Source organism: Bombyx mandarina, chromosome 04 (genome assembly GCF_030267445.1).
Source record: "Bombyx mandarina strain Sakado chromosome 04, ASM3026744v2".
Taxonomy (NCBI): domain Eukaryota; kingdom Metazoa; phylum Arthropoda; class Insecta; order Lepidoptera; family Bombycidae; genus Bombyx; species Bombyx mandarina.
The window spans coordinates 14,218,890-14,246,040 of NC_143211.1; the positions used below are offsets into that span (position 1 = coordinate 14,218,890).

Sequence of the window (27,151 nt, forward strand, 5' to 3'; positions counted from 1 at the left end):
TAAGACAGGCAGTGCCTAGTGTGGAGAGTTTTTAGCAAATTGTTATGTGTAAATGTTTTCAAGGTTAATAAATAAATTATTATTATAAAAAAAATATATGGCTCGCCCATTCGTCTATTCGTTATCAAGAAAAATCACTTATTAAAAACATAAAAGGATTCATCTTAATTTGCAAGATGTAATAAATAAAACATTTGCGGTTCAAATTGAATTTTATTAAAAATATTCATTGAGAATTTAAGGATTTCAATTATAATCAGTACAGCGATTCGGGCGACTCGCTAGCAGAATTGTAAAAACAACAGTTATATTCGTACACACAAATTGACAAGTCTCTTGTTATTTTAGTGCTAATTCCTTTGTAATACTGTTTGTTTTATATCCGCAGACTTTATACATCACTTCAAAGATTCTATCTAAAAAATATCGTTTTATCTTTTGTACTTCTAATTACAATTTCTTTCCCGTTTGGAATGTAAGAATAATCACACATAACTAATTCATAGTTCACACCAAATTCAAATTTTATTATATTTCAATTGATTAAATTCGAGTCAAATAAATAATTCGATTAAAAGTTTTTTTTTTAATTGATATTTAAAAAACTTACATCTATTTTACATTAAAGTAAATTGTTCATTGAATTATTTATGCATGACGAAAAATATCAAATACCTAAAATGAAAAACACTATGTGTAAATAAACATTTAAAAAAAATCTGTATCTGTTTTACTATCATAGTAACAAACAGAGACAAGAAATAATGTTACAGATAGAACGTATAGTACTATGAATAAAATAAGATTTTTCCGAGATATAAATTACTTATTTGGCTTTTCCTTGCAGTTGAAACTAGCCTATATTTAACTAGGACTTAATTTTTAAATTACATCCTAAATCAATCTCGGTAGTGAGTCTAAATTCCTTTACCAAAACTAACGTAAAGAAAACATAATGACTTGTCATGGATATTTTAAAACTATTTGGCCCCGACGAAACAAAATTATAAAGAGATCGAACTGTTTAGACAGATTAAAACCAGATTAAAAAATACAAATAATATAGATTTCATGTACTTTAAATGATTTTAAAAATACGTAATTATGTACGTACGTAGGAACCATGACGATTATGTCACATAAAATACTAAAGTTTGTAACTTTATTATATTTATTTAATGTTACAAGTTCAAATAAAGCCCATAGATTCCAGTGATCAAACACATTTTCTTTAATCCAAATACGTGAATATATTTTTAAGAATATTCTAGCGTATCCGGTTTCATTTGCGTGAAAAAAATTAAACAGATTAATCTAAAAAGCAACGTGTTCTAGCAACAATATTCCAAATGCTTTTTTTTTTCTTCGCTCAATAGTTTTTATCGTAGAATTTTAATCGTATACACAAATACGACTTTGAGTATCCCCAACAACGTTATCTATTCTATTTGCGTCATATCTTCGAATAAAATTTTAATATTCATATAAAAACTTTTCCCACGATAGTCCTTCTTAATAATAATTTGGTGTTATAATCTCGTCTACGCAGGCTGTAAGGGAGCCGCTTCTGAAGCCGAAACAATGGTTATAAAATATATAGCTACTATAATACTTTGAGAAAACCGAAAAATAATTTATTTGCTAATTCAACATCACTTTTGCTAAAAAAAAAACAATTTTGTTTCTATCTCAGGGGTCTCGATATCTCGATGCTTATTCATAATTTCTAGATTAATTACTTAAAGAAAATTTCCTATAATCGATCATTCATTATTATTTGATTTGATTTCATTTGATTCATTATTTGATACATTCATTCTTAGTGTAATTCATTCATCTATAATACATTAGAATTAATTAGAATTCGGAATGTTGCAGTCTAAAATGTGGTTATTATCGAATTAAATTGAATTCCGGGAAAATATGTGCGTCAAACTATCCAATATCTAAGATAAACTAAGTTCCAAACAATGACATTGAAACCGCCAGAAAACGTCCTCAATGAAATACTACTCTATCTTTTCTCTTGTAACATAAGTTAGGAAACGATATAATGTCGCGAATTAGTATTTTTAGTCAACTGAGCCGTTCGAGCAATATTAAGCGTACAAAATTCGATCGTCCATAATTCAACTAACAGCGACTGACTATTCGCTACCTATTAAATAATATTTTAGTTAACCTAAATTTAGGAAAAATCGAGTTTTAGTTAAATAACTTTTGAGCTTTACTGACTCCTTAGTGTTGTACGTTTTACACTGCGGGCTCGTGGAATGTCATATTATGAAATGATATTATTTAATTTTTTTTATTGCGAATCTATTAAAGAAAGTATCACGATTTTCGGCTTCGAGGGTGATTCCCTTACATCCTGTATATTAAAATATTACTTACAATTAAATATACTTTTTTACATACGTCCTTTCATAATTGAAGCAATTGACTCAGGCAACCATTATTGACATTTTATAAACGTGATCTATTATATCGATTGTAACATGATCTTCATAATCATATTCAATACGACGTTTCACTGCAAACTCTAAGACCGTCTAACTTTTCCAGACATCACTTAATTACATTAAACTATAGTATCTTACGAACATTTTGGGCGAGTTATAGAAACCGCGTGACAGAGTATGAAAAGAAAAAAAAAACTTCATATAATCACACAAACCAAAATCTTTTTGATATTCGTACGAAAACAATGAAGACTTCAGTGTGCTTAGTGCGAGTTTTTTAACGTTCTCGATAAAGTAAAAGTTAACTCAAATTTTTATGGAATTAGAACGTAGGGCCTACGTTTGCCGCTAGAGGCGCTGTTCCAACTGCATACTAAGTTGAGTTAACTTTTACGCTATCGAAAACGTTAAAAAACTCGCGCCAAGCACACTGGATCGTACGATAGAAAAGAGGCACTGATGACGCGTACTAGGATCTGACTCACCTAGTCGGACTATAGTCTTTGGGTATCACTGCAGACTGGAGCAGCCTGCAGGAGTTGTGCTATTGCAGCGTGTTGTCCGGCAGGCGGTGATCGTGCCAGGCGGAGTCCGGCCGCATGACGTCATCGACCGGCGGGCACACCGGCCGCGGCGCCGGCTCCGGCGTGTACGTGAACGTCAACCCCGTTGCGTATATTATACCGTCGTTGCGAACTAACGACACAGGAACCTGGAATTAAAGGCGAACTATATGCTAAGCGATCATTTACTTCCCAGCCTTCAAAACCGAAATGCAACAAATCTATACATATAAATAAAATTAGAGTGTCTGTTTGTAATATTGAAATAACCGCTTTCTACTACATGCATATGAATATATATACGGTACATACACCAAAATAATTTTTATTACAATTTTTGTCTGTCTGTCTGTTTGTTCCGGCTAATCTCTGGAACGGCTGGACCGATTTTGATGAGACTTTCACTAATAGGTAGCTGATGATATAAGGAGTAACTTAGGGTACTTTTTTAGATTAGCTTCGCCTCGCGGCGTCACCCGCAGTTATTGTCGTACCGCGCGCAACATGGCGGGACTCTCCTATCAATAATAAAATTTAATGTTTCCGAAGCGAAGCGAGGGCGGGTCGCTAGTCTCTAATATAATTCAAACTACTTTTGCGGTTTAATCTCCCGTTTATTGTTATCATTATATTATTTCCGACGTTTGGAACAATTTACATTTTATATGGTCACGTCCGATGGTCCATATAGGCAGTTTTAACTATGTCAACGAATCAAAAAAACCAAATAAAATACTACCTAGTTCTTAAATAGTTTTTATGTCTCTATTCTTCTAATTACCTTTTAACTTAACACAACATAGTTCTATTTAACGAGTAGGTTTGGTGGAAGATTTGTTTTTTTTCGTCTACATAAATAAAAATCTAAATTCAAAATGTTTCAAAAAAATAAGAATAAGCATATAGATAATCATTGAAGACAGTGTACGTTGTTAAATACCTGTTCAGAAATACCCAGAGAAAAAACATTTTTTTTTTAATGTTCTTGTTTGTATTATTTGAATTTTGTTGCAATTATTAATATAAAGTCGTTTAAAATTAATAAGAAGTTTTATTCTGAACCACACAAGTAAACGTTAGCATAACAGAGAAACGATAAAGCATATGCATGTAATATTTTTGAGTTACATTTAAACCTACCTGCGTAGGCTGCCGGACCCACAGCCACTGCCCTCTGAATTGTGATATATCTGGAACTACGCACAGCATGGACTCAGCACATCTGTACATTGTTTCCGCTTCAACATCACCAAACCACACTTGTAGGGAAGGTGTGAAATTATCTCCAGCCAATTCTAACATGGCAACATCGCCACCCCCGTTGAGATTTAATGAGTGCACCAAGGGTACCGGTGTTACTGGTGACCTATGAGGCAAGAATATTAGTAAGTTTAAATAGAAAGTTAAATACATAGTTTAGGTGTGTCCTAGTGTGTTATATCCTTTTTTATAGAGAAACCTATGCCTAACCTATACCTAACTATGCTTTCACAAAGACAAAAATTCGTTTTTTTTTAACATACACTACTCAGATTTTTCAATAATTGTTTGGATAAATAAAATAAGCCTTTAAAAACCAATAAATAATTTTTTGTATGTGTATTTTTTTTTTCATTGAAGTTGACAAAATGTAATGAATGAAAGTCTGTATGTACATACGTATTTATAAAAAAGGGATTGTTTTTTAGAACATTTATTATCTTTGGCTTTTATAAAAATGTTTTAGTAAGGCATTTTTTTTTTTTTTATTGCTTATATGTGTGGACGAGCTCACAGCCCACCTGGTGTTAAGTGGTTACTGGAGCCCATAGACATCTACAACGTAAATGCACCACACACCTTGAGATATAAGTTCTAAGGTCTCAAGTATAGTTACATATAGTATAGTATATAGTTATCATTTAAAATAATTATTTTTATAATTGGAAACTCCTTGCATTTATTAATCAATAACCTAATGAATACAAAACAGTATTGATATTCGAATCAAATGTTTACATTAAGTTCCAGCAATAAAGAGCATTTATATTTATCAATATAGTTTGTTGGTCATTTGATAACTGCCACAGTGCATGAGAAAAACAAATATAGTAGTAGCATGTTATACAAACATATTTATAGTTTGATAGTTTAATTTTTGAAAATACTTTAGGACATAAGTTGGGAGGGTGAGTCTGTGACCCATGAATGAGGTTGAGGATGATTGTGTTTTTTATTGTTTTAGTAAGAGTCATCTTAACTCTTGAAATGAGAACAAATGTTAGATTTAGCTAGATTAAATTTTGAAAACTTAAGTTTTAAATAGAACAAGGTCATGACAATGTGGCAATGATTTTTTTAACAATAAAATAGTGTTTTATCAAAAATATGGTGTAACAAAAACTTTATTGTTAATAAATATGTCCTTCTTTAATAAACAAATAGTTTAACTATTTTAGTTTTATGAAATACTATTCTATTTCAAATAGTTTTGGAATATTACCTAACGGGTCCCATTCCTTCATAAAATTGGTATTCAGCCTTATCAGTCGAAATTATGGTCCAGCAAGCTCCATCATTTATCATTTCCTTATTGGGTTCTTTAGGGCATGGAGTTGCCTGGAACTGTATAATTCGTTCCTGGGATAGGCATAGATACATTCTCTCCGTATCCTTCATATAGAAAGCACATTTGTGTAGCTGCGATACTGGATCATCAGCCTCTAGTAAAGCCATTTGTTTATCTACCTAAAAATCAAATATGCTATTATATTTATAAATGTTTTTTATCTATTTATTAAATGTTAAAATTTATATTTTTAAAATGAAAAATAAATTTAACTTGATGTGATTAGCCTTAATGATGTGAAAATTCTACATAATGAATAATTGAGGCCTATAAAATCAAAGGCAGCTAAATCCAAGTCTGTCAAATATTCAGGTAAACTACAACTTTAATCACCTTTCTAATAATAAGCCTTGGTAAAGCCATACCAGTCACAGAACAGACTAGTTTTACTGTAGATCCATAGTGAACATATCCATCTCTCACTGCAAACTCTTCAGACTCACTCTCATTATCATCCAGTAGATGAATAGTAAATGCCCCCCATTGGGTAGATGATGCATGAAAATTACCATTTTCCACATGCAAATATCTGGTTGACACTGTCTGTGACCTTAGTCTGTTAAATAGAGCTACCTTTGTTCCACTAGCTATACATAAGTCAGCATTTTTTAATGACTGCTTCTTTTTGGAAGGCTTTGAAATTACTTTAATTCTTTTACTGTTGAATATACCAATATCATGTCCATTTCCATAGAACATTTTTACAGATAGCATAAAGTGTTTTCGTTTATCTGAATCAGATATGTACAAGGTTTTTGCAGCACAATACTGTTTACCATTGTTGAGATCCAATTGTTGCATGTCTTGGTCTGAATTACCAATCCCAATGAATGCACACAGTTGAGCTGCCTGTTCCGTTTCTCCCTCTCTCAGCATGCGTTCTCGCCGGAGGCGCCATCCATCACCAAAGAGGTATATACATGGAGGCGGGCAAAAAAAACGTTTTTCATTTCCATAAGATTTCTGTGCTACTTTTGCATGTAAAATTACAACTACCATATCAGAGCGATCACGTAAATATCTCTCCATGGCCTCACGGGTGAGACGTCGTTCTTCGGGACGATAGGCGCCGGCGCCAGGACCAGCTGCGCTGGCGTAGCGAGGGTACGCGCCCACCGGCGCTGGCGGCGACGCACCGCCCGCGCCGCCGCCGTACTGGTGCGGCATGCTAGCCACGGCTAAATCACCATCAGCCTACCCTCATATCTTCAACGGCATTGTTCGAAAAACTATGTGGAGTGATCTCTTCTCCAAGGCACCATGATTACATCTCCATAACAGAGGATCTGTAGCACACTACAGCAGTCGCACTGGATGCTTGATTAGAGGCACTTTTGTAAATCGATTGGGAAGTCGCTCGATCCCTTTTTCTGTTATATTATTCACGCCACTAAAAATTAATTACGGTGGGAACTAGCACACGTTTCATTCAAAAACACCTGTTCAACATTGGAATTTTCAGACGAGTCACTAAATTTACTGGTTCCAAGTTTAAGAAAAGAATTTGATAAACTGTTAGCGAACTTTTGTATTTGCTTAAATTTTCGTTTGCTCCGCTTTCTTGATAAATGTACGATTTTATCAAACTTCTGTTTATTTCTCAAGTTTACGTCCGACAACGCCAAATACCGATCTGTCAAACCTGACCATAGATAGATTGACATAGACACCGTTTAAGCAATCTGAAGTGCAAGCAATTTGCTTTCCAATATTTTACATCTACGCGTGCGAAACAACAATGAAATCCTCGAATGCGAAGCAGACCGACTGACGAAGCTGACTGAAAGCCGCCGACGGTCGTAGTAGGATGTGGGGTTACGCCGCGTGGGGCGTGAGAAAATAATGTGTGGGAAAGAGTAGGCGGTCGGCGGTCGCAGCGTGTGTAGTAACTAGTAAAACACCCAGTCTCCACTAACTCAAATTATAGTTTCATTTGATAGTGTGTGTAGTAAACAGTGATTCATATGTTGAAAAGTTACAATGTGTGAGGAAGAGAGCGACGATTGACCGAAGAACCCGTGGGAAACGACCTTTGTTATGTACTCTGATTTATATTTATATACATTAGTGTAAACAAAAAAAGTTCGGTCGGAGCTACTCTTATCGGTAACGATGGGAGTCACTGGATTGTGGCGGTTGATTGAACCGACAGGAAAGCCAGTTCCAGTAGAAACGTTGGAAAATAAGGTTTTAGCTGTTGGTAAGGCCTTATAAAATTATTACAAACACATAATGGCATTTAAAAATACAATTGTAATGTATGAACTAATGTTTCTCAGACATCTCAATATGGTTGCACCAGATGGTGAAAGGTTACCAAGATGCCAAAGGAGCCCCTTTAGCAAATGCTCACTTGATGGGCTTGTTCCAACGGCTTTGCAAACTTCTCTACTTCAGGATAAAACCAATTTTCGTCTTTGATGGTGGCTTTCCAGACTTGAAGAAAGAAACAATTGTTAGTTATGTTTTAAGCTTTTTTTAGAATAACATTACTGCTCAGAAGTAAGATGCTTAAACGTGTTTCAGTACATGTAGCTTACTTCTTTTTTCCTGTATTGTCTTGTTTATCCCTTTAGCAAAAGTAGACCTGAAATATATCTGTTTAATTATAATAGAAACAAGTAGGAAGTGTACCTTAATATTACTACTTTTACTAAGGGCAGTTGACAGAGAATAGTAACATAGTAGTAGTAGCTATTTTCATAAATTTGAATAATAATGCATCAATAACACCATCCTTCCATAATATAAGCCTTTATCATGTTAAAATAATAATGCTGAGAAAGAATTTACTTTCTAACTAAACCACCATTAAACTATTATCAAATAATTTATTTTTAGTCTAAAAGACAAGATCACAAGGCGAAATATAATTCAGAATCTGAAAGAATAAAGAGAGAATTAGCTCTTCTTTTAAGCAAAAAAACTGCTATCAACAGTTTGCTTGGAAAGCAGATTTCACCAAAAAAGAATGTAGCTCAAACTGAAAATGAAGATAATATATTCAAATTGCCAGAACTTCCGAAGAAGAACCAGGAGAGTGAATCAGAGTATGTAAAATGAAATAACCAATTACATTGTTACATTTCAAATTTTTGATGATTTTTGAAATTTTTATGATTTATAAAAAAAAATTAAATCACTGTGATTTTCTTCAAATTTCTTAGATATATCTCTATCATTTCTATCACTAATTTATTATTTCCATTTCAGTGTTTTCAGGTTTCAATTTTAAGTACTAATAATACTTATATGATTAAAATTTACATTGTAGTTCTGAGGAAGAAAGTTCAAGTGGCTCCTCTGTTGATCTACATTCAATGGATCTAAACTCTGAACATTTCAAAAACATGCCTCTTAAAGAGAAGTATGATCTACTTGTAGAGTTAAAAGAAACAAGAAAAATGAATTCTTGGGGAAGATTACATGAATTACCAAAAAAAAGTGACAGCTTTTCTGATTTCCAGGTAAGTAAAGCTGAAAGAAAGTTCTACATTCAATGGCCTCAAGCAAGAATTTTTCATGTGTGTAAAACATACATGAGACAACAACTACAACTTTTTCTAAATTACTTTTTTGTCCCAATAACCAACATATTTGATTCTTTTCTTTCACTTAGATGCAAAGATTGTTAAAACGAAGGAAACTACAGGAATGTTTTGAAGAAACTGAGAAAGAAATGGGTGTTACAGGAATGTCATTAAAAGATTTAGAATCACTACTTAACGAGGAAGGTATTGATACTAATGTTGATACATTACCGACAAAAAGAATAGCGTCCAATGATAATACAAGATTCTTACTTATAAATAACGTAAAGCAAGCTTTAGCTGAAGCTAAGCAAAGAAATGACGCCAAAGATCAAGCAAGCACGAGTAATAGGGTAGAAGAAATAAATATTGAAAAAGAAAAGTCACCAGTTAAAGATGAACTTGAATGTGATTTAGAGATGGCCATTAAAATGTCTATGGAATGTGTAAATGAAACTGACACAGCTACTTATAATTCGAAGACTGATGATTCTTGGACATCCTGTTTAACTGATACAGATTATTCAGACTCTGAAGATGAATATGAAGTACCAGATATGTCAACAGCAAAAGCTTATATCATGCAGTATAGTGATTTCACTAATATTGCTATTGAAAAACTTGTTTCGGAAAAAAGTAATAATAAAAATAAAGCTCATGCTTCCAAATTAGATGAAATATTGGAAGAAATAAATAGAGAGAAAGCATTAATTGAAAGTAAATTAGAAATATCATCTGAAGAAGACAATAAAGTTCAAGATATTGACCTTACTTCAGATTGTGCTGAAACTGTTCCTGTGCAAAAAGACAAAGAGCCTGCAGTAGAAGCATTCAGTGTAGAATTAAAACAAAGTCATAAAGTAGAGGCTGCTGATGGTGTTGTTGAGGATAACAAAGAAATTGGTCAGCTTACAGTTCTGAATGTAAGTGATAAAGAACAAAATATCGATATTATTGAAAGAAAAGAAATGCCAATAAAAGCCATTGATTCTTCGCAATCCTCAGTAATTTGTATTCACAGTTCTGATGAGGATATTTTATCTTTTGATGTAGAAAACACTGATAAACATAATCCTGAAGTATCCAAGGATTCTGAATCGGATGAAGACGATTTTGAGGACGTGCCAGAAAAAAAATCTAATCCCAAAACTGTTGTGCAACTAATATTAAATACCAATACTATACCAGATAAGAATGATCTGTTTGCAGATATCTTTGAGAATACAGAGGCTGTAGATGTTCATGTGGAAACTGAAAAAATGGAAGAAAAAGGGCGCAATGAACTAAACAGTGATATACGCGATCAATTAAAAGTCGTAACCGATGACACGACCAAAAATGAGTTTAGAAAAGAGAGCATAGAAGTAGTAGAGACTAATTTACAAAATGAAACAGTAAATTGTATTATTCAGCACGAAAATGACGAAAAAGCTACTAATTCGGACAAAAATCTGAAACTTTTACAAGAGAGAACTGTAGTCAAAGAGCCGATATCAACTGAAAAGTTGAATACAATCGTAGATGAGATTCAGTCAAAAGAAAATTCTCTAATGCAAGAGAAAGGTCGATTAGATCGTGTTGGTAGAAACATAACAGAACAGATGACTAAAGAAGCTCAGGAGTTACTGCAAATATTCGGAATTCCTTATATCGTCGCACCAATGGAAGCAGAGGCACAGTGTGCCTTCCTTGAGACCATTAATCTAACTGACGGAACAATCACGGATGATAGTGATATTTGGCTATTTGGGGGTAGAACTGTGTACAAAAATTTCTTTAATCAAAAGAAACATGTTCTACAGTTTTTAGCTGACAGAATAGAAAAATCATATAGTAAGTAAAGCCACTGATGCCAATGCAATAAAAAAATAAAACAATAACTCATTTTTTTAATATTCCAGACTTAAGTCGTGAGCAGCTTGTTTTACTAGCTCTGTTAGTGGGCAGTGACTACACTACCGGGGTGTCTGGAGTAGGTCCAGTCACCGCACTAGAAATCTTAGCGTCTTTTCCTTTCAACAAAAAGCAATTGAATGAAAGCGTTAAGAAATCGCGATATGCCGAAATGGTGGCTGGCTTACAAGAATTTAAGGTGTGGGTGCGTGCTGGGAGAAGAACAGATAATATTAGCTTAAAGAAAAAACTGAAGAATGTGAATTTGTCCGAAGATTTTCCCAGTGTTCGCGTAAGTTTTTTTACTACAGTAGAATTATTTTGTCCGTGCAGTTTGGGTCATAAAGTTGGAGTCGGAGCGGTGAAGTGAGTATTTCGCTCTCTCTTCCACTCACGAGCCTTATGGACGGGCATAGTGATGCGCATTATTGTTGTCGATAAGCGTTATCGCTAGTGTATTTAGTTTTGTCATTTTGTGTGTTAGTGATAAAAATGAAAGAAAGAATCACTAACCGAACACTTACACCACATATCGCCGCAGCAAGTTAACGAGAACGACAGAAATGAACACTTTGGAACTTTTCGGGATTTATTCTTATTTCAGTGAAAAAATTTAACACATTGTTCATAACAATACGTGCAAATTTTATTTTGAATAAATTCTGCCGTTTTGATACAAAACAAAGGAGTAGCCATTGTGTCACTAAAGAAATTCAGAGAACGAATGCATAAAAACACATTTCTCTTCGACATAACGTACTATAATTTGCAGGTAAGTACAAATGACTCTTAACATAACAATGTCTCACCACCCTTCGTATACCACCACCCCGCCTTCGATGACTCATTTGTTTTTATCGATAATGGCGTTGCGTCCGCGCAACATGCTCACCGCCCTAGCCGGGCTATGTTTTATGACCCAAACTGCACGGACAAAATAACTCTACTATAGGATTGTTGGCAGATAAGGCACACGGCTTACACGGTGTTAAGCTACTTTTGGTGGCCATAAACATCACTATCGATCTTAATACATGAAGTAGAAGTCTCAATTTTGTTTGTATGGCTATCCCGCGTTTCTAACCCATTACTTGTTTTGTTATTTACTCAAAATAGAGTTAGATTTCAACTAAAAATAAGTTAATGTTATTTGGTTTGGTTGATCTGGTTGTTGATTTTCAAACTTTCACGTTTTAACTAAAATATTAGGCAACTATTCAGCGAAATTGATTGCTTCCAAAAATATTTACTGGTGGCGCAATAACTTGAATCCCTGTTTAATCCAAGTCTCATGTGTGCTGAAATAATATCACGACTGCATACGCGTAAAGATCTATGTATATGAATTTCAAGTTTATTTCTAGTACAGTTTTGTCAATTAATGCTCAAAATTTTCATTTTATTGCGAAAGTAAAAGTTCTAAGTTCATAAAAACCAATGAGATATACCTAGTTTTGCCATAAATACTGAGACAAAGGAAAAAAAAATTCTATTGCAAATAACATGTATTACTTTTACAGTGTGTTTAGTTTAATACATAAATATAAAACAATTTAAAGTATAAAAAGCTTATTCGAAGTGGTCTCCATTGGCTGCAATACAGTTCTTTATCAATAGAAGCACGCACTCTTTCCATGAGAAAATTTTTCATTTCCAATCGTACGGATTGTTTTAGGGTCTCCAAATTATCATGGCGTTTAGAGCAAGCCGTACTCTCTAAAACTGACCATAAATCATAATCCAGCGGATTAACATCTGGACTAGACGACGGCCAGTCTTCAGCTCTGATGAAGTCCGAAACGTTCGTTTCCAACCAAGACTGCGTAGACCGAGCTTTATGACCTGGCGTCGAGTCTTGCTGGAAGGACCATTCTTGATTATTGAACATGGCGTTCTTAAAGGGCTTCCCTACCTTTTCAAAAATGGTATCTTGATACACTTGTGCCGATGTTTTGATACCTTTTTCACAAAAGTATGGCTCAGTCACTCCTTCATAGCTAATACCCCACCAAACCATCACTGAAGTCGGATAGTGCCCACGTTGCACTCTGTCGACTAATTTGGAAGCTTCCTTAGAGCTTTGAGCATAAATACGGGCATTTAGTTTGTTAAAATGTTGCTCAATTGTAAAAATTTTCTCATCCGTAAACAAAATTTTTCTATGACCTCCCTTTGCGTACCGCTTCAGTAGTTGTTTCGATTTTACCACCCTATTCTCTTTCAAATTATCAGTTAAGAAATGACCAGTACGTCTCTTATAGTCTGCAAGTCCTAAGTCATCTTTTAAAATACGCGACATGGTTCTAGGTGCTATCTTCATCTCCCGAGATAAAATCTTTTGCTTTCGGACAGGATTTCTTCGAATTCTTTCCCTTACTGCTTTGACCACCTTTTTCGTACGAACACTACGTAGACGGCCAGATCTTTTTCTGCCACAAACAGAAGAGGTCTCATTGCAGCTATTAATAGCCCGGTACACAAACATTTTACTAATACCAAGCGTATGGAGAGTTTTAAAAATTGCATTTGGCTCCAGACCTACTTTGTGTAATACAATCACAGCGATTCGGTTCTCTTTATCACCCCACTCCATTTTAATATCGCAAAATATTGTACAATGTATTGGCGCAAAAATGAGAAAAATCAATGAGCAATCATATAATAATGACAGATTCCAAATTCAAATGTAATATTTTGTTTATTTTTAATTGTAACAGTATTTATGGCCAGACTAAGTAATGGCGCCACTTTTGGCACGGCATATTTGTAGACTGGTAGCGCAGTATTATTATTACATTCATGTGCGTTGGTTAACAAACTGACAATCGGATGGTGTTAAGAGGTTGACAGTAGTATAAACAATACGTTTTGCAGGTTGTACAAGCATACTTAGAACCGAATGTTGAAAAAAGTAATGAAAAATTTACATGGGGTGAATTAGACATCACAATACTTCGAGATTATACGAAAGAGAAATTTGGTTGGTCACAAAATAAACTCGACGAAATAATTAAACCAGTTTTAAAAAGAATGCAAGAGAAGAAACTGCAGAGGTCAGTTGAAGATTATTTCAAGAAAAATGTCAACTTGCAATCTTTGGAGGATCAAATGAGCAAAAGGGTGAAAGCAGCGGTACAGAAAATGGGACCGAATATATTAAATACACTTGAAGACCCTATTCCGAGTACACAAGTTCAGGCAACAATTGTTAAGAAAAGAAAGAAAATAAAAAATGAATCAAATAAATCAGGGCCTACACAGCCTAAGTTGAAGAAAAATCTAGAAGAAAAGCTCCTCATTAGTCAGGGGGTAAAAGTCATTTCAGAAACCAGTGAAGGTAGAACGAAAAAAATTGAAATACAAATTCCTAAAACGGACCGAGTTCAAGAAATCATTCCACAGAGAGAGAAAGAGAAACAGAGCTTATTGCAGAATAAATTGAAGGCTATTGAAATATTCAGGAAGACCAAAATCGATCGCAAGAAAAAAGCTTTTAAAAAGAAAGTTATATTACCAAAAAACGATGCAGAACTCTCAGAAACTGATAGTGAATAATGTAGAATGCATGTATAGGATCTTGTTTGTTTTGTTCAATAAAAAAATCAAATTTAAAATAATATTTTTATTGTTTATATCAACTCTAAGGATATAATAATAAGTGCACATGATAACACCACATATCTGTAAAACTGTTATTTAATAATTATAAATATTGATATCTACACTAGAGATCGGGGATCGTTGCGAATCTTAATTCTCATATCTGCAATTCGCACAAAGTTAGTGTTTTTTCTAAACTGAAAAATTAAATAGCTTATAACGTTCGAATTTCTAAACAAAGTACTGAATGATCGACTTTTTGATTTTTAAAAGATGACAAGAGACGTATTTACGTCTTCCGCGTCTAACAATCACCCATCCCTAGCTTGAACCAAATTTATAAAACTTCTTAAAATTTACTGTAAATCATGAAACTAAGTTAAATACCTAGTGTCGTTTTTCACGTTTAAAAACTCGAAAAATAATATTGAAAAACGATTGGTTTTACAGAGAAAATATTATAATCAATTTCATTTAGAACTAACGTCTACACAACTTTATTGTTTACTATTGTATTACTTTTGGTAGTTATGATTTTTTAGTCCGTAACCTTAACATACTAACAAATCACCGTTTACCAATTTGGAAAACGTTTAATAGCAATCCAATCTTGCAGTGTACGGTTATGTTTTTAAGTGTGGTGAGCTGAAAAAATTATAACGTGAGGCATCAGGCCCTTTAAAATATACTAAACGATGTGCAAATCATAGTTGTACAAGATGAAAGCTTAGCATTTATTTTATTCAGAAATAAAAATTATAAGATACATATATTTTCGTAGGACATTATATTTAAATTATGAAGAAACTTAATCTCAACTGACCAAGAGACCAGTGTGTTTAGTATGAGTTTTTTTAATGTTCTCGATAGCGTTTGTCTACGTTTGGCGCTGTTCCAACTGCATACAAATTTGAGTTAACTTTTACGCTATCGAGAACGTTAAAAAACTCGAAATAAGCACATAAACAATAACTTCTAAAAAACAGTACACTCCGAGTTGTTACGAATCGTTAATTGACAACATTTCATATTTTCAATATGCTTGAATATCAATCATGGAATGAACATAAATACATAGTTTTACTATATATTTTTTTTGTTTCTAAAAAACTTTCGTTCTAAGCATACTTAACGCCAAATGACGTTATATGAGTAATTATATAGTTGACTATCGAACTCATCTTTTAATTGAATAAAATATGATATGATCTTGATATTTAACCTTTTGACTGCCATGTAGGTCATCGGAGCCCTACGTTCTTCAAGTCGTAGACGGAAGCAGTATCATTTCAAAAGTCCCTACTAATAAAATCAACACTGTTTACAATTGGTAACAAGTCACTAAAGAATAACCCAATTTATTAATCGTAATAGCAGTTAGCTGTGAAGAACGAGTTAATTACAAACAGTGCACAATGAATACAAAAAATTATCTTTCCCCGAAAACATCATTAACAACTTCAAACATATTTTTAAAAATCTCATATAATTGAAATATTTTACGGAAATATTGTATTAACTGATATTTTATACAAAAAAATATAATTGAACAATTTGATATTTAACACACTAAAAATGTCTCACACTATTCAAGATTTAATTTCCTTTTCTAATATTGAACAGATTCTAATTAAAAGCATCGAAAGAATATTATACCAGAAACTTGGCTTTAAGTGCTCTAACAGTACGCACAGACCAAACAAACAAATCTAAATGTTCATTTTCATTAATTGATATTAAAGTATCATTGCTTAATATTCAACAATGGAAATAATTATGTCGATTTCTGTTCCTAGAGTTTAGGAGCACATACTGTGTATCACGAAGGGTTCTCTATCTAACTGAACTTTTGCAAAATCAAAAAAATTCTCTTTGTCTTCACCTCGTTATTTTCGAAGCTTGCAGACATCACAGGACGTGAACCTTAAGACATGAGGCTAGACAGGTCAACGCCCTACCATTATATGAATATTTTTTATTTGAAAACTGGTGCTTTTCATGTGGTCCCATTTAAATATTATCAAGATCTGAATAATAGTTTTTGAGTTATCCTTAATTATTAATATTTCATTGACTTTTTATTTTATTTTGTTGAAATCGGTTTTCTATTTGTTATAAAGCCGTTTTATCAAAGTTAGTTTCTTCTTTGAATTTAAAATAGAGGTAAAAAATCTATAAATTATAAATTGCAACACTAGTCAGTGTTGTCATCTTCGAGAAAATATATTTCATGTATCTCAATAGCCGGATCCACACCGGACGATCCAAAGCGCTCCGATCGCGCGCGGCATGGAACGCGCTCCACGGAGCATGAAGTGTAGACGCGCCGCGCGCGATATCCACGTGCGCGGCGGAGAGCGCGCGCTCCTCGCCGTGTGCGATCCATTTGTTTTCGGTTTTTTGGTCACGCACAAGGGGACCTCAGTCGCTTGGCGCGCGCGGTCTGGACGATTTAGAACCGCGTGATCCGCCGTTATGGATAATTCGCAATGTATCCGTTTAATTTCCCTATATAGGGAGAATAAATGTTTGATTTGCAGTCATTCGTGCAAAATTAGCTTCAGCTCCATCATCAATTAACTCTTTGTAAAGTCGAGTCCCATATTCCAACCAGTTTTTAAAAATTGTTTTAACCCAATACTGTCTTTTTCGATTTCGTAATTTTTGTCGTAAATATACAAGTAAAATGTAGCTTGCTGCTGCTACGGCTATTCGTCGCCGTCGTTGCACTTGTGAATCCATAGCCAGACAAAATTCAACTGATTCAGTATGGATCGGCAGGAGCGCGTTGGAGTAGCCAGTCAGGATCGCAAAAGATTCCTGTTGGATCGACCTAGAACGATCCACGCTTCACGTATCAAGATCTTGGATCGCGGACCGCGGGATCGCCGATTCATTTTGGATCGTCCGGTGTGAATCCGGCTAATGAATATTTTCTTAACAAAATAATATCCCTCAAATATGTTTTTAAGCCATATTTAATTGTGAAATGTTGTCAACTTCAAAGTTTCAAATACACTGACATTACTCAAGATAACCATTGGCAAACATGAACAAAACAGGACATTGCAACTCAAATCGTATAAAAGATATGAAAAAAATCTTTATAAACATAAATTAAACTAAAAACAAGGATTAGTCAATGAATATTTTTTTTAACAATGATCATTTTCTTTTGCCTTGAGTGGACAAACAGGTCCAATACTAACTTTAACATCGATGACTGTTTTCCATTTGACCGGTGCAAAGTTCACATATTCAATAATAATTATTAATATTTACTGTCAAGTGCAAAGTGGATACCGATTCAATATTAAAATTAGATCTAATACACGCTCTTGATAACATGAATACGATATTTTATATTTTTAGTTTTAAATAGAAATAATTATGATAATGTCTGTTTCATTAACGACTAGAAACGTATTTTCCTTATTTCTCGTCAGAAAACACAGGTAGGTAGGTAGGTTACCGTTCAAGATTTCGTGAATAAAAATAATAGGCTTCGCTACTAAAAATATATATAAAAACTTGAATAATGAAGCAAAACCGTGGAATAGGGAGTTAACAGTCCATTTAGACATTATAGGATTGTTATGGTAATTTAATTTTTATTTGTAAGACGAGGGTACCCGACACTGCCAAGCTGCTTAGTTAAGTTGAATATACTCGGTCCTTTAGCTGAGCATTCTCTATGGGACTTCCGAAGTTATTAGCGCTGAGAGATCGTGAACTGTGTAGTCTTTTGGAGTGGCTTAACTTTTGTAGTGCTTTATATTTAATGAAAGATTTTCTGGGAATTTTAACATAACGAATGACGTATTACAAAAAAAATTTAAACCATGTGGAACCGAAGACCAAATTTTGTTTTAATCGCACTGAAAATTCGATTGAGCGAGTCATTGCGCGTGACGTCATTTGGTATCAAAATCTTAGCGTGTCGATACGCTATGTCTAACATTGTGATTGGGGTTTGGTTTGATGTGAAAAATATTAGATGAAAAAATGTAGAAATCACTAAATCGTCTAAGGGACTCAAGTGTTATTTGTTAATATAACAGGAAACCTTTTCTAAAACTGAAAGGGGACTGAACTACGAATTCCTAACACGATATCATTTTACTAATTTTTTTTAGATGACAAGCAATGTAACAATAAAAATGATTGGATGCAAGAAATCTAGAGCGTATTACATTACGGGTTCATAAAATGTAGTTACTAAAGTATAGCTTACTTAAATAAAATTGTTTTATTGACCCTACGACCTCACGATCGACCTCTCTTCAACATATATAAGACGAATTCATATATCGATCTATTGGGTACCCTCGCTTCCAAATACTCGTTAACCAAACATTTCTAAATTAATATCTATCGTTAAATAACAATATTTGCGTATAAAGAAAATAGGTTCTATCACATGAAAAAGAAAACGTCAAAAAAAAAAAAAAGAAATATTTCTTGTCTTACATCTCATTACCACTAACACTTAGTTCAGGTTTCGATAACATCGGAGCCTGTTTCTGTGGTCAGCATGTCCATTATGATTAAAGTGACAGTTTATATTATCAAGCTCATTCATTCCTATTTAAAATAAGTAAACCTAGTCATTGGTGGTGTGGATCATCTGTAAGATCATGAAACAAAACTCAATGTAAAGAAAATCACTTTAATGAATAATTTACCCATAATACAATACAATCACAATTGATTCAACCACAATGGACACGCAAACGTTGTACGAACTCCGTCACTTAAAACACAGCCACACACTAATTAATCTACTTTCACTACGCTGTAGATCTTCCTGACGAACCAGAAACAGGCCATGAAGCCGATCGTGCCGGTCAGAAGGAAGAATAAGAACACCATGATCAGAGTGTAACCGAAGTAGAGGAAGGTGGAAGCAGCGTCCTCGATGTTCAACTTGGTGACGAAGTAGTGACAGCAGTAGATGAACAGGTAACCGGCCGTGGACCCAGAGCTGAAGAAGGCGCGCCACCACCAGTGGTAGTCCTCGGCGCACAGGTGGAAGTAGCACAGCAGGATCGTCGTCTCCGAACACGTGATCACCAGGATCACGAAGACCAGGAACAAAAAGCCAAACATGTAGTACATCTGAAATTTTAATATAATACATGTTAATTACTGTAATTTACTGGTGGTAGGACCTCTTGTGAGTCCGCGCGGGTAGGTACCACCACCTCGCCTATTTCTGCCGTGAAGCAGTAATGCGTTTCGACTTCAAGGGCGGGGCGGCCGCTGTAACTATACTCGAGACCTTAGAACGTATATCTCAAGGTGGGTGGCGGCATTTACGTTGTAGATGTCTATGGGCTCCAGTAACCTCTTAACACCAGGTGGGCTGTGAGCTCGTCCACTCATTTTGGCAATAAAAAAATAAAATAAAATGGAAGACTTAAATGGTGTGCCGCCAAATTTTACATTCAAATAATTTTTATATTCATTGTGAACAAATTTTGAAATCGTCAAGTTTGCTGTGACAGAAAAAAAGATTGAGAATCACCACAGTAGTGTATGCATCACATCTTACTGTCTCGTTACTCAGACAATTGAGCCTAATAAAAAATATAATTTAAATCGTTTCAAACATGTATCTGAACGCACCTGGCTAGACCACAGGGAGTTGAGTATGAAGAACAGCTGTATAAAGATGCAACCGAAGGGCAAAACTCCTCCCATGATGATGCCGGGTATCGGCTGCGTGTACAGGGACTGCTCGGGGATCTGCCGCGGGATCTGGTTGGTGCGCACTGGATGGTCCAGGATCTGTTCAACAAAACAACAAATATATTTTTGCGCGCCTGGGATAAGGGCCAAAAATGACTGCTTGTGATGCATAGATAGTTATTATACATATATATATTATAGATAATTTATTATTACATAATCTATTACATATATACATAATATATTTCATTAAGGAATGTGCATCAAGATTTGAGATGGTCTTTATGTAAGCATTATTTATGAGTAAAATTATAATTCATAAAATTTGTATGTTTGACAGGTAACAATTATGTAATTAAACTAGCTGTACTCATCCGCTTTGCTGGGCATTTAAAATCAACATTATTATTTTTCACCCCCACAAAGATTCTCATCATTAACGCCCCCGCAACTGGTGTAGGGAGTCCAACACTCATATAGATATTAGCCTATACATTAAGTACATGTATTTTCTACATGGATACCAAGTCTCAAGTCAATGGGATGCACGGTTCAGTAGTTATAACGGAACATCCGTAAAAACATCTTAGTATAGATTAAATTATGTTTTTCATTTTTACAGTAAACAAAATAAGTTCAAAAAAATATATGGTATACACAATAAATCTTAAATTAATGTTCCTATCAGATGTTTTACACACTCAACAACTCACTCTCTTTCTGAAGCCGAAGTAGGCCCCGATGAACGTCAGAGGCACAGACACACCGAACCACAGGGCGAGCAGCGCCACCAGCGTCGAGAACGGCACCGCGGCCGACGAGTCCTTACCCCACAGCACCAAGTTCATCACGAAGAACAGAGAGAAAACAACGCTGTAAACGTAACGCTAAACTTAGTATTTGACATACAAAAAGGAACTTATTTAACTCAAAGTATAATTGAATATGCAATTTCGAAAAGGGCACATCTCTGAGAATGTAAAATGTTCAGGAAATGAAAAAATTACTGACCCGGGACAGACAGTGGAAGTAAGTAGGATATTGCTCTTCCATCTTCGTCCGCCGAAGCTCTTGTAGACGCGCGCGCTGACGTAGCCGGCGGCGGCGCCCAGCAGCACCCACACCACGAGCGCGCACGTCATCAGCGCGCCGCGGTTGGCCGGCGACAGGAACCCGAGGCACGCGAACGCCAGCGTCACAAGTGTCATGCCCAACACCTATCCACAAAAAAAACTCATTTTTATTAGAAAAGCTACACGTTTTTCGTTGACGTTAGACATTTAGCAACATATCGAGACTTTTTATTTATTGCTTAGATAGGTGGACGAGCTCACAGCCCACCTGGTGCTAAGTGGTTACTGGAGCCCATAGACATCCACAACGTAAATGCGCCACCCACCTTGAGATATAAGTTCTAAGGTCTCACGTATAGTTACAACGGCTGCCCCATCCTTTAAATCGAAACGCACTACTGCTTCACGGCAGAAATAGGCAGGGTGATGGTACCCACCCGCGCGGACTCACAAGAGGTCCTACCACCCGTAATAAAATTTGCTTAGTGACGTTTGCTTGAGAGGCATACGTCACTAAGCAACAATAACTGCTTTGTACATGATAGGCAATAACCATATTCGATGCGCAAAAAAATAATATTTCTAGGTCTATTAAAATCATTTCAATCCTACAGCTAGATTCGTTAAAATATAAATTTTTCAGGTATTTCAACTTTAAATTAGTCTACTGTAAAGTTCGCGCATTGTCGCTTAGTCACGTTTGCTTTTCAAGCGTCGATATTTATGTGTACATATATGTATATATATTTCATTGGATTGGTACACCGCGCGTAGTTCGTTTCCAAATGATTCTTGTCCACCTGTAGGTTGTCTGGAAGAGATCGCTCTTAGCGATAAGACCGCCAACTGTACTTTTTTGTATTTAATGTATCGCACTGTTTATTTGTTTCTTTTTTGGTATACAAAAAAGAATACTCTCTCTCTCTCTCTAAACATTTTTCGTTAACATTTGACATTTAACTACATACGTACAAATTATTATACACTTTTGCAACTATCCACATTACATACATTATTATTTAACAAATTTTCATACAAAATTATTTTGTATAGCAACAATATCTATAATAACTATGTATGTATACCTAACGTGTATCTATATAATCAAAATACCCTATTATATACGTACTTGAGATCCAGATCCTAAGAAGACAGCCAGCAGCATGCCCCGACGAGGAGGTCGAAAGACGTCACCGTGAACTAATTTCCAACCGAATTCCTCCTGAAAAAATATAAACAAATATGTACATTGATTATACTGCCTATTGCACCTATAATTGCTATTACATGTTGTTGTCTTGTCTGTTTAGTCGACTAACACCACAGGGTCATGGGTTTGATTAATTGTCTTCCCATCAATGGTAAATTTCTTACATCTATATCAATCAACAAGTGTACTGTTTACTAATGTGCCTCGCAATTCTACCTTACAAGCATAGAATGCACATAACTCTTAGAAGCATTTCAATGACAATAACAATGACATGTTATGTTCATAGATCATAGTAACATAATTATCAATGACATCAGACAAAATGCCTGTATATAGCCTAACCGTATCTGTATTGAGGTAGTTGACACGGACACATTAAAGCTTAGAGACAAGGTAATTATTACAATTTCTATACCTATCCTTTAAAAATCAATAACAATAAGATTACTTAGATTAATTCTTCACTTGATGCTCCTAAAGATCCGCATTCGATAGTAGTATTTTTCGAAATCGGAAACACAAAGTCAGATCTCCTTTTTCCAAAATTACTTTCAAATTCTGTGTAAATACTTTTTCCTTGGACTCTAGACTAAAATATAAGATCAAATACTTAATGCAATTTTACCGTAAAAGTTGTTGAAATATCAGTTATGTGATTCTTTTGTCTCACAAGTAATCACAAGATATAACGCTTGTAAGAAAAAGCAGATTAATCACCTGAGCATCTTCACCACATTCCATTTGGTTGTATCTCGCGATGTCTTTATAGAGGGTCCTTAGCAATATCATAGCAACCATTCCGCTGAGGAACAAGACTATCACCAAGGAGTTTAAAATCGAGAACCATTGAATATTGGTCTGCGGCATTGATTCTAATATGTAGTCCCATCTCGACGACCATTTAATGTTGTTGTTCTTTATAAATGTAACACTGTACGTATAAATTACGTCCAAAGTCTTATCACTGTCAAGTGTTGCTGGTATTTCTTGAGGATTGTTCCGAACAGTACAGTCTAAGTTGTTCTCGTTTTCATGTCTTATGCTGGCTGGCTTTACCTACAGCAAAAAAAAAATCATGTCATACAAGAGATTATAATTTTTATTACAAATTTTGTGTGTTTTATAGAAAATTATGGTTTGTAACTCAAAGCATATGCATAAGTATCTTATGCAATCAACATAAATATCATAGCAATATAGTGTATTGAATATGTTTGTTTTCTGTTTTTATATTTTGAAAACTTAATATACCTGCTGCTGTAATTTTGAATTCTAAGTCAGTAAAATAGAAACTTCAGGTAAATGTAAAACTCCGTAGATGATATCTGTCAAGTGTATTTATCAATAAAATATTTTTTTAATGAAAACCAAATGATATCTAAAATTGGGTAAATTTGTTGACAACAGATAACATAATTGAAACATATACATGGAACATGACAATTATATAAATCAACTTATCACAGTTCATTTAACCAGAATTTCTACTTGTGATGTTCCATTGATTAGATGATAAGTAAACCATTATAAAGGTTTTTGTCCACTTTTTGATATTATCTAAAATACTATTTTAAAATAACAGAATTGTGTTGTAATAAACATTGTTTTTATCATTATAAACGTAACACATTCTATAGTATGTGAAAATAGAATTTTAGAAAAAAATTGAAAATTAAATTTGAATAACACTTTTACTAAAGACTACCAAGTCATTGCTAGTACTTTTTGGTTGTGTAGCGCCAGTCTATAAATGAACAACCAGGTCTTTTCTGATTAGTGAAACAAATGTCCAGAGAATGGGCAGCAGCATTATCAATGTATTATATTCACTGATATTTACTGGTGGTTCGATGTACTGTAAATCAATATGGGCGGGTACCACTGTTTTGCATATAGTATAGTAAAGAAGTTATGCATTGTGATTTAAAGGATGGGACAGCAGCTTTATAATACAATAGAGAATTCGACTTCATGTTTCAATGGATCACTCACAGTATGATAACTATTGATTAGGGGACTATGGTAAACACTTAAAACCATACTGAGCAGCATAAATATCCACTCACCTAGATCTATTAAAAATACTAATTCTAAGCATTTTCTATTGACAACAAGACTGCTTTGAGACTACAACTAATTTAAGACTGTCTAAACACTACTAATCCAAATTGAGTAGTGCAGAAATCACATTTTAATATCTTAGATAGTCACTGGTTTGGTGTCCAGTTCTAAAAGCATACTTTGTTTCTCATCTCAATTTAAAAAATTATTATGGAAAATTTTTGTGGAAAATAATATGAGATCACACATCATATAGCTAACATGTTGAGCAAAAAAGTGCTGTTACTACCCAGAAGCTGGTAAGGGCCCTGCATGTAAACTAAAAATACTGTTGCTTCTCTGCAAGTCAAGGGCACATGATAGTGCAAGTTAACAGAATAGGACATCACATTAGCATTAGATAAAAATAATTAGAACTGTAATTTATTTATTTACCTTAGCAGATATAATGCGGCCTCCATTTTCACCAAAGCTTACAGCCCAATCTTCATCACCACCACTGTGGTATGTAATCTCCAGATCCACATGGTTAACAAGGTAATAGGCACCAACCTTTGCAGGTATAGTAACTATCGAAGCACACGTGTCCTGTAAAATTTCAAAGGGTTTTAGTAGTAAGGAGCATTTTCCGGAAAGCCACTTTTTAATAGGGAACAACATTTGATGAAAGTTATTGTTAAGACTGTGATTTTTTTTTAAATTGCATAAATGGCCCACCTGGTATTAAGTGGTTATCAAAGTAAATGGCGCCACCTACCTCGAGATATGAGTTCTAAGGTCTGTTTTTACCATACAATGGCTGCTTCACCGCATAAGTCAATCATGAATGTTTCTTAAGTATGTATTTTATAAAAAAATTGGTACTTGCCAGCAGGATTCAAACACCAGTGCATCACTTGATACCAATGCACCGGATGTCTTATCCTTTAGGCCACAACTTGTTTATCATTTAAATTATTTTCAGAAATAAATTATGGTTAATAAAAAGTTGTTCATTTAAGATAGTTAATAGAAGTATTTATTGTGGTTTAGTAGTAAGTTTTTGAATTTTTCTTTGATGAAATTACTATGAAAAATAGGTACTTTTAGATTTATTTTAATATACTTACCATATTATCTTTACGAACTTGGCAACCCATTGGAAAACCAGTACTGCAGTACATTTTACCACCTTCATTGACTAGGTAACACCAGGTCACTGGCATATTATCCAAAATCCAGTGATGTTGGTAGCACAATGTCATACCCATCTTCAGCAAGTTAAGTTTTTTTGTAGAATCTGTATCGGAGCCTCTGTATGTCTTCTTGCATACTGCTTTACATTTTGTATCCTCGAGAAACTTTAGTTTATAAGGACTAGGACGGATTCTCTCACCAAAAACTACTTGACCGAGATTTTCAACAGGCGATTGGTCCTCATTTGTAGTACAGAAATCAAAGTGGTGGTATTCAAATGGAATAATAGATTCTTCTGTATTCAGCCTATTCACATATAAAGGAATCTCTGTCTGTAAATAAGTAATATATCATATATTTCTAGGGTTATTGGATTTTGGTAATGGACGAGGATAACGTTTCTAATAAAATGTTACACAGATATTTCCGGTATGTATATAATATTTTATACGCATTATCGTGTTACTGTTCTGATTCTGTTATCGCTATTCTACATGAATTAAAAAAAAAGATTCGTTAAATTCGTTAAAGCTATTCCATGATTAAATATATATAAGATATTAAAACATACTTTTGGTCGTAAATGCCGATATATACATTTTATTTTGTCTTACAGTTTAAAGTGTTAATAGCTCATAATTAGATATAAATACTGACCTTGCATGATTTTCCAGGATCTTCGGTTGTTTTGCAATAGTTCACGGGGGCTAAACCAGGTAAATAAAAACCCTTAATAGGTGTTAAAAACAGAAATGAAAAAATCACAAACGCCTGGAGTGACATGATGTGTTGTTTTTATTGTGCCTCGTTTCTGAACCTTAGAAAAATCATAAATTCCACACTTGTAAGCATTTAACAAACATAATCGAATGAAATTTAGAAATGATTTCTTGAGAAAAATTAAACAGTTTTCTTCACTTAATTATTACGAAGCCCCCTATTTTTTATGGAAACGTCACCATTCAGATTTTTTTCTGATCCATTAACGGCCATTGGTTACAAGACCTTATAGCTTAATTCGGTTTTCCGTAATCAGTGCTGCCGTCATGAGAAGCTATGAAAATTTATTTCCTTAAGTTAACTTGTTCTTTAGGGACTGGTTAGTTACTTTGACAGATACTTTTTATATATAATATTCATATCTCATTACTTGTTTTCACTTTAGCGTCTTTAATCGTAAACTTAGTTTCATGCACTAATAAGATGTTTGTACTCACTAGTAACAATCAATCAGTCTTTTTTTTATGAAGGAAGGATTACTGGTTTACTAGTTTCGCCAGG

The 27,151-nt window shown here is 34.3% G+C and overlaps 3 protein-coding genes across 5 annotated transcripts; 1 reads left to right on the forward strand and 2 right to left on the reverse strand.

The window, feature by feature from the left end:
• Positions 1-193: 193 nt before the first annotated feature.
• Su(H) (recombining binding protein suppressor of hairless) lies at positions 194-7,415 on the reverse strand. The gene is made up of 4 exons (XM_028178328.2): positions 5,967-7,415; positions 5,508-5,752; positions 4,166-4,391; positions 194-3,174 (listed from the first exon to the last, which is right to left on the reverse strand). Exons 1-4 carry the CDS (start codon positions 6,798-6,800, stop codon positions 3,007-3,009), a joined length of 1,473 nt encoding a protein of 490 aa, XP_028034129.1. The 5' UTR covers positions 6,801-7,415; the 3' UTR covers positions 194-3,006.
• Positions 7,293-14,673, forward strand: mus201 (rad2 superfamily protein mus201). Of its 3 annotated transcripts, XM_028178325.2 has the most exons (7): positions 7,293-7,833; positions 7,913-8,088; positions 8,475-8,683; positions 8,908-9,100; positions 9,253-10,996; positions 11,065-11,348; positions 13,931-14,673. In XM_028178325.2, exons 1-7 carry the CDS (start codon positions 7,746-7,748, stop codon positions 14,609-14,611), a joined length of 3,375 nt encoding a protein of 1,124 aa, XP_028034126.2. In that variant the 5' UTR covers positions 7,293-7,745; the 3' UTR covers positions 14,612-14,673. The 3 variants fall into 3 exon arrangements, with proteins under 3 accessions (XP_028034126.2, XP_028034127.2, XP_089583242.1); XM_028178326.2 differs by lacking the exon at positions 7,913-8,088 and having other exon boundaries at positions 7,301-7,833; positions 8,847-9,100; XM_089727116.1 differs by lacking the exon at positions 7,913-8,088 and having other exon boundaries at positions 7,302-7,833.
• On the reverse strand, positions 14,664-26,856 carry TM9SF2 (transmembrane 9 superfamily protein member 2). Its single transcript, XM_028178327.2, has 9 exons — positions 26,528-26,856; positions 25,804-26,202; positions 25,130-25,282; positions 23,351-23,689; positions 22,550-22,642; positions 21,359-21,564; positions 21,061-21,220; positions 20,285-20,446; positions 14,664-19,774 (listed from the first exon to the last, which is right to left on the reverse strand). Exons 1-9 carry the CDS (start codon positions 26,651-26,653, stop codon positions 19,433-19,435), a joined length of 1,980 nt encoding a protein of 659 aa, XP_028034128.2. The 5' UTR covers positions 26,654-26,856; the 3' UTR covers positions 14,664-19,432.
• Between the last annotated feature and the right edge of the window lie 295 nt (positions 26,857-27,151).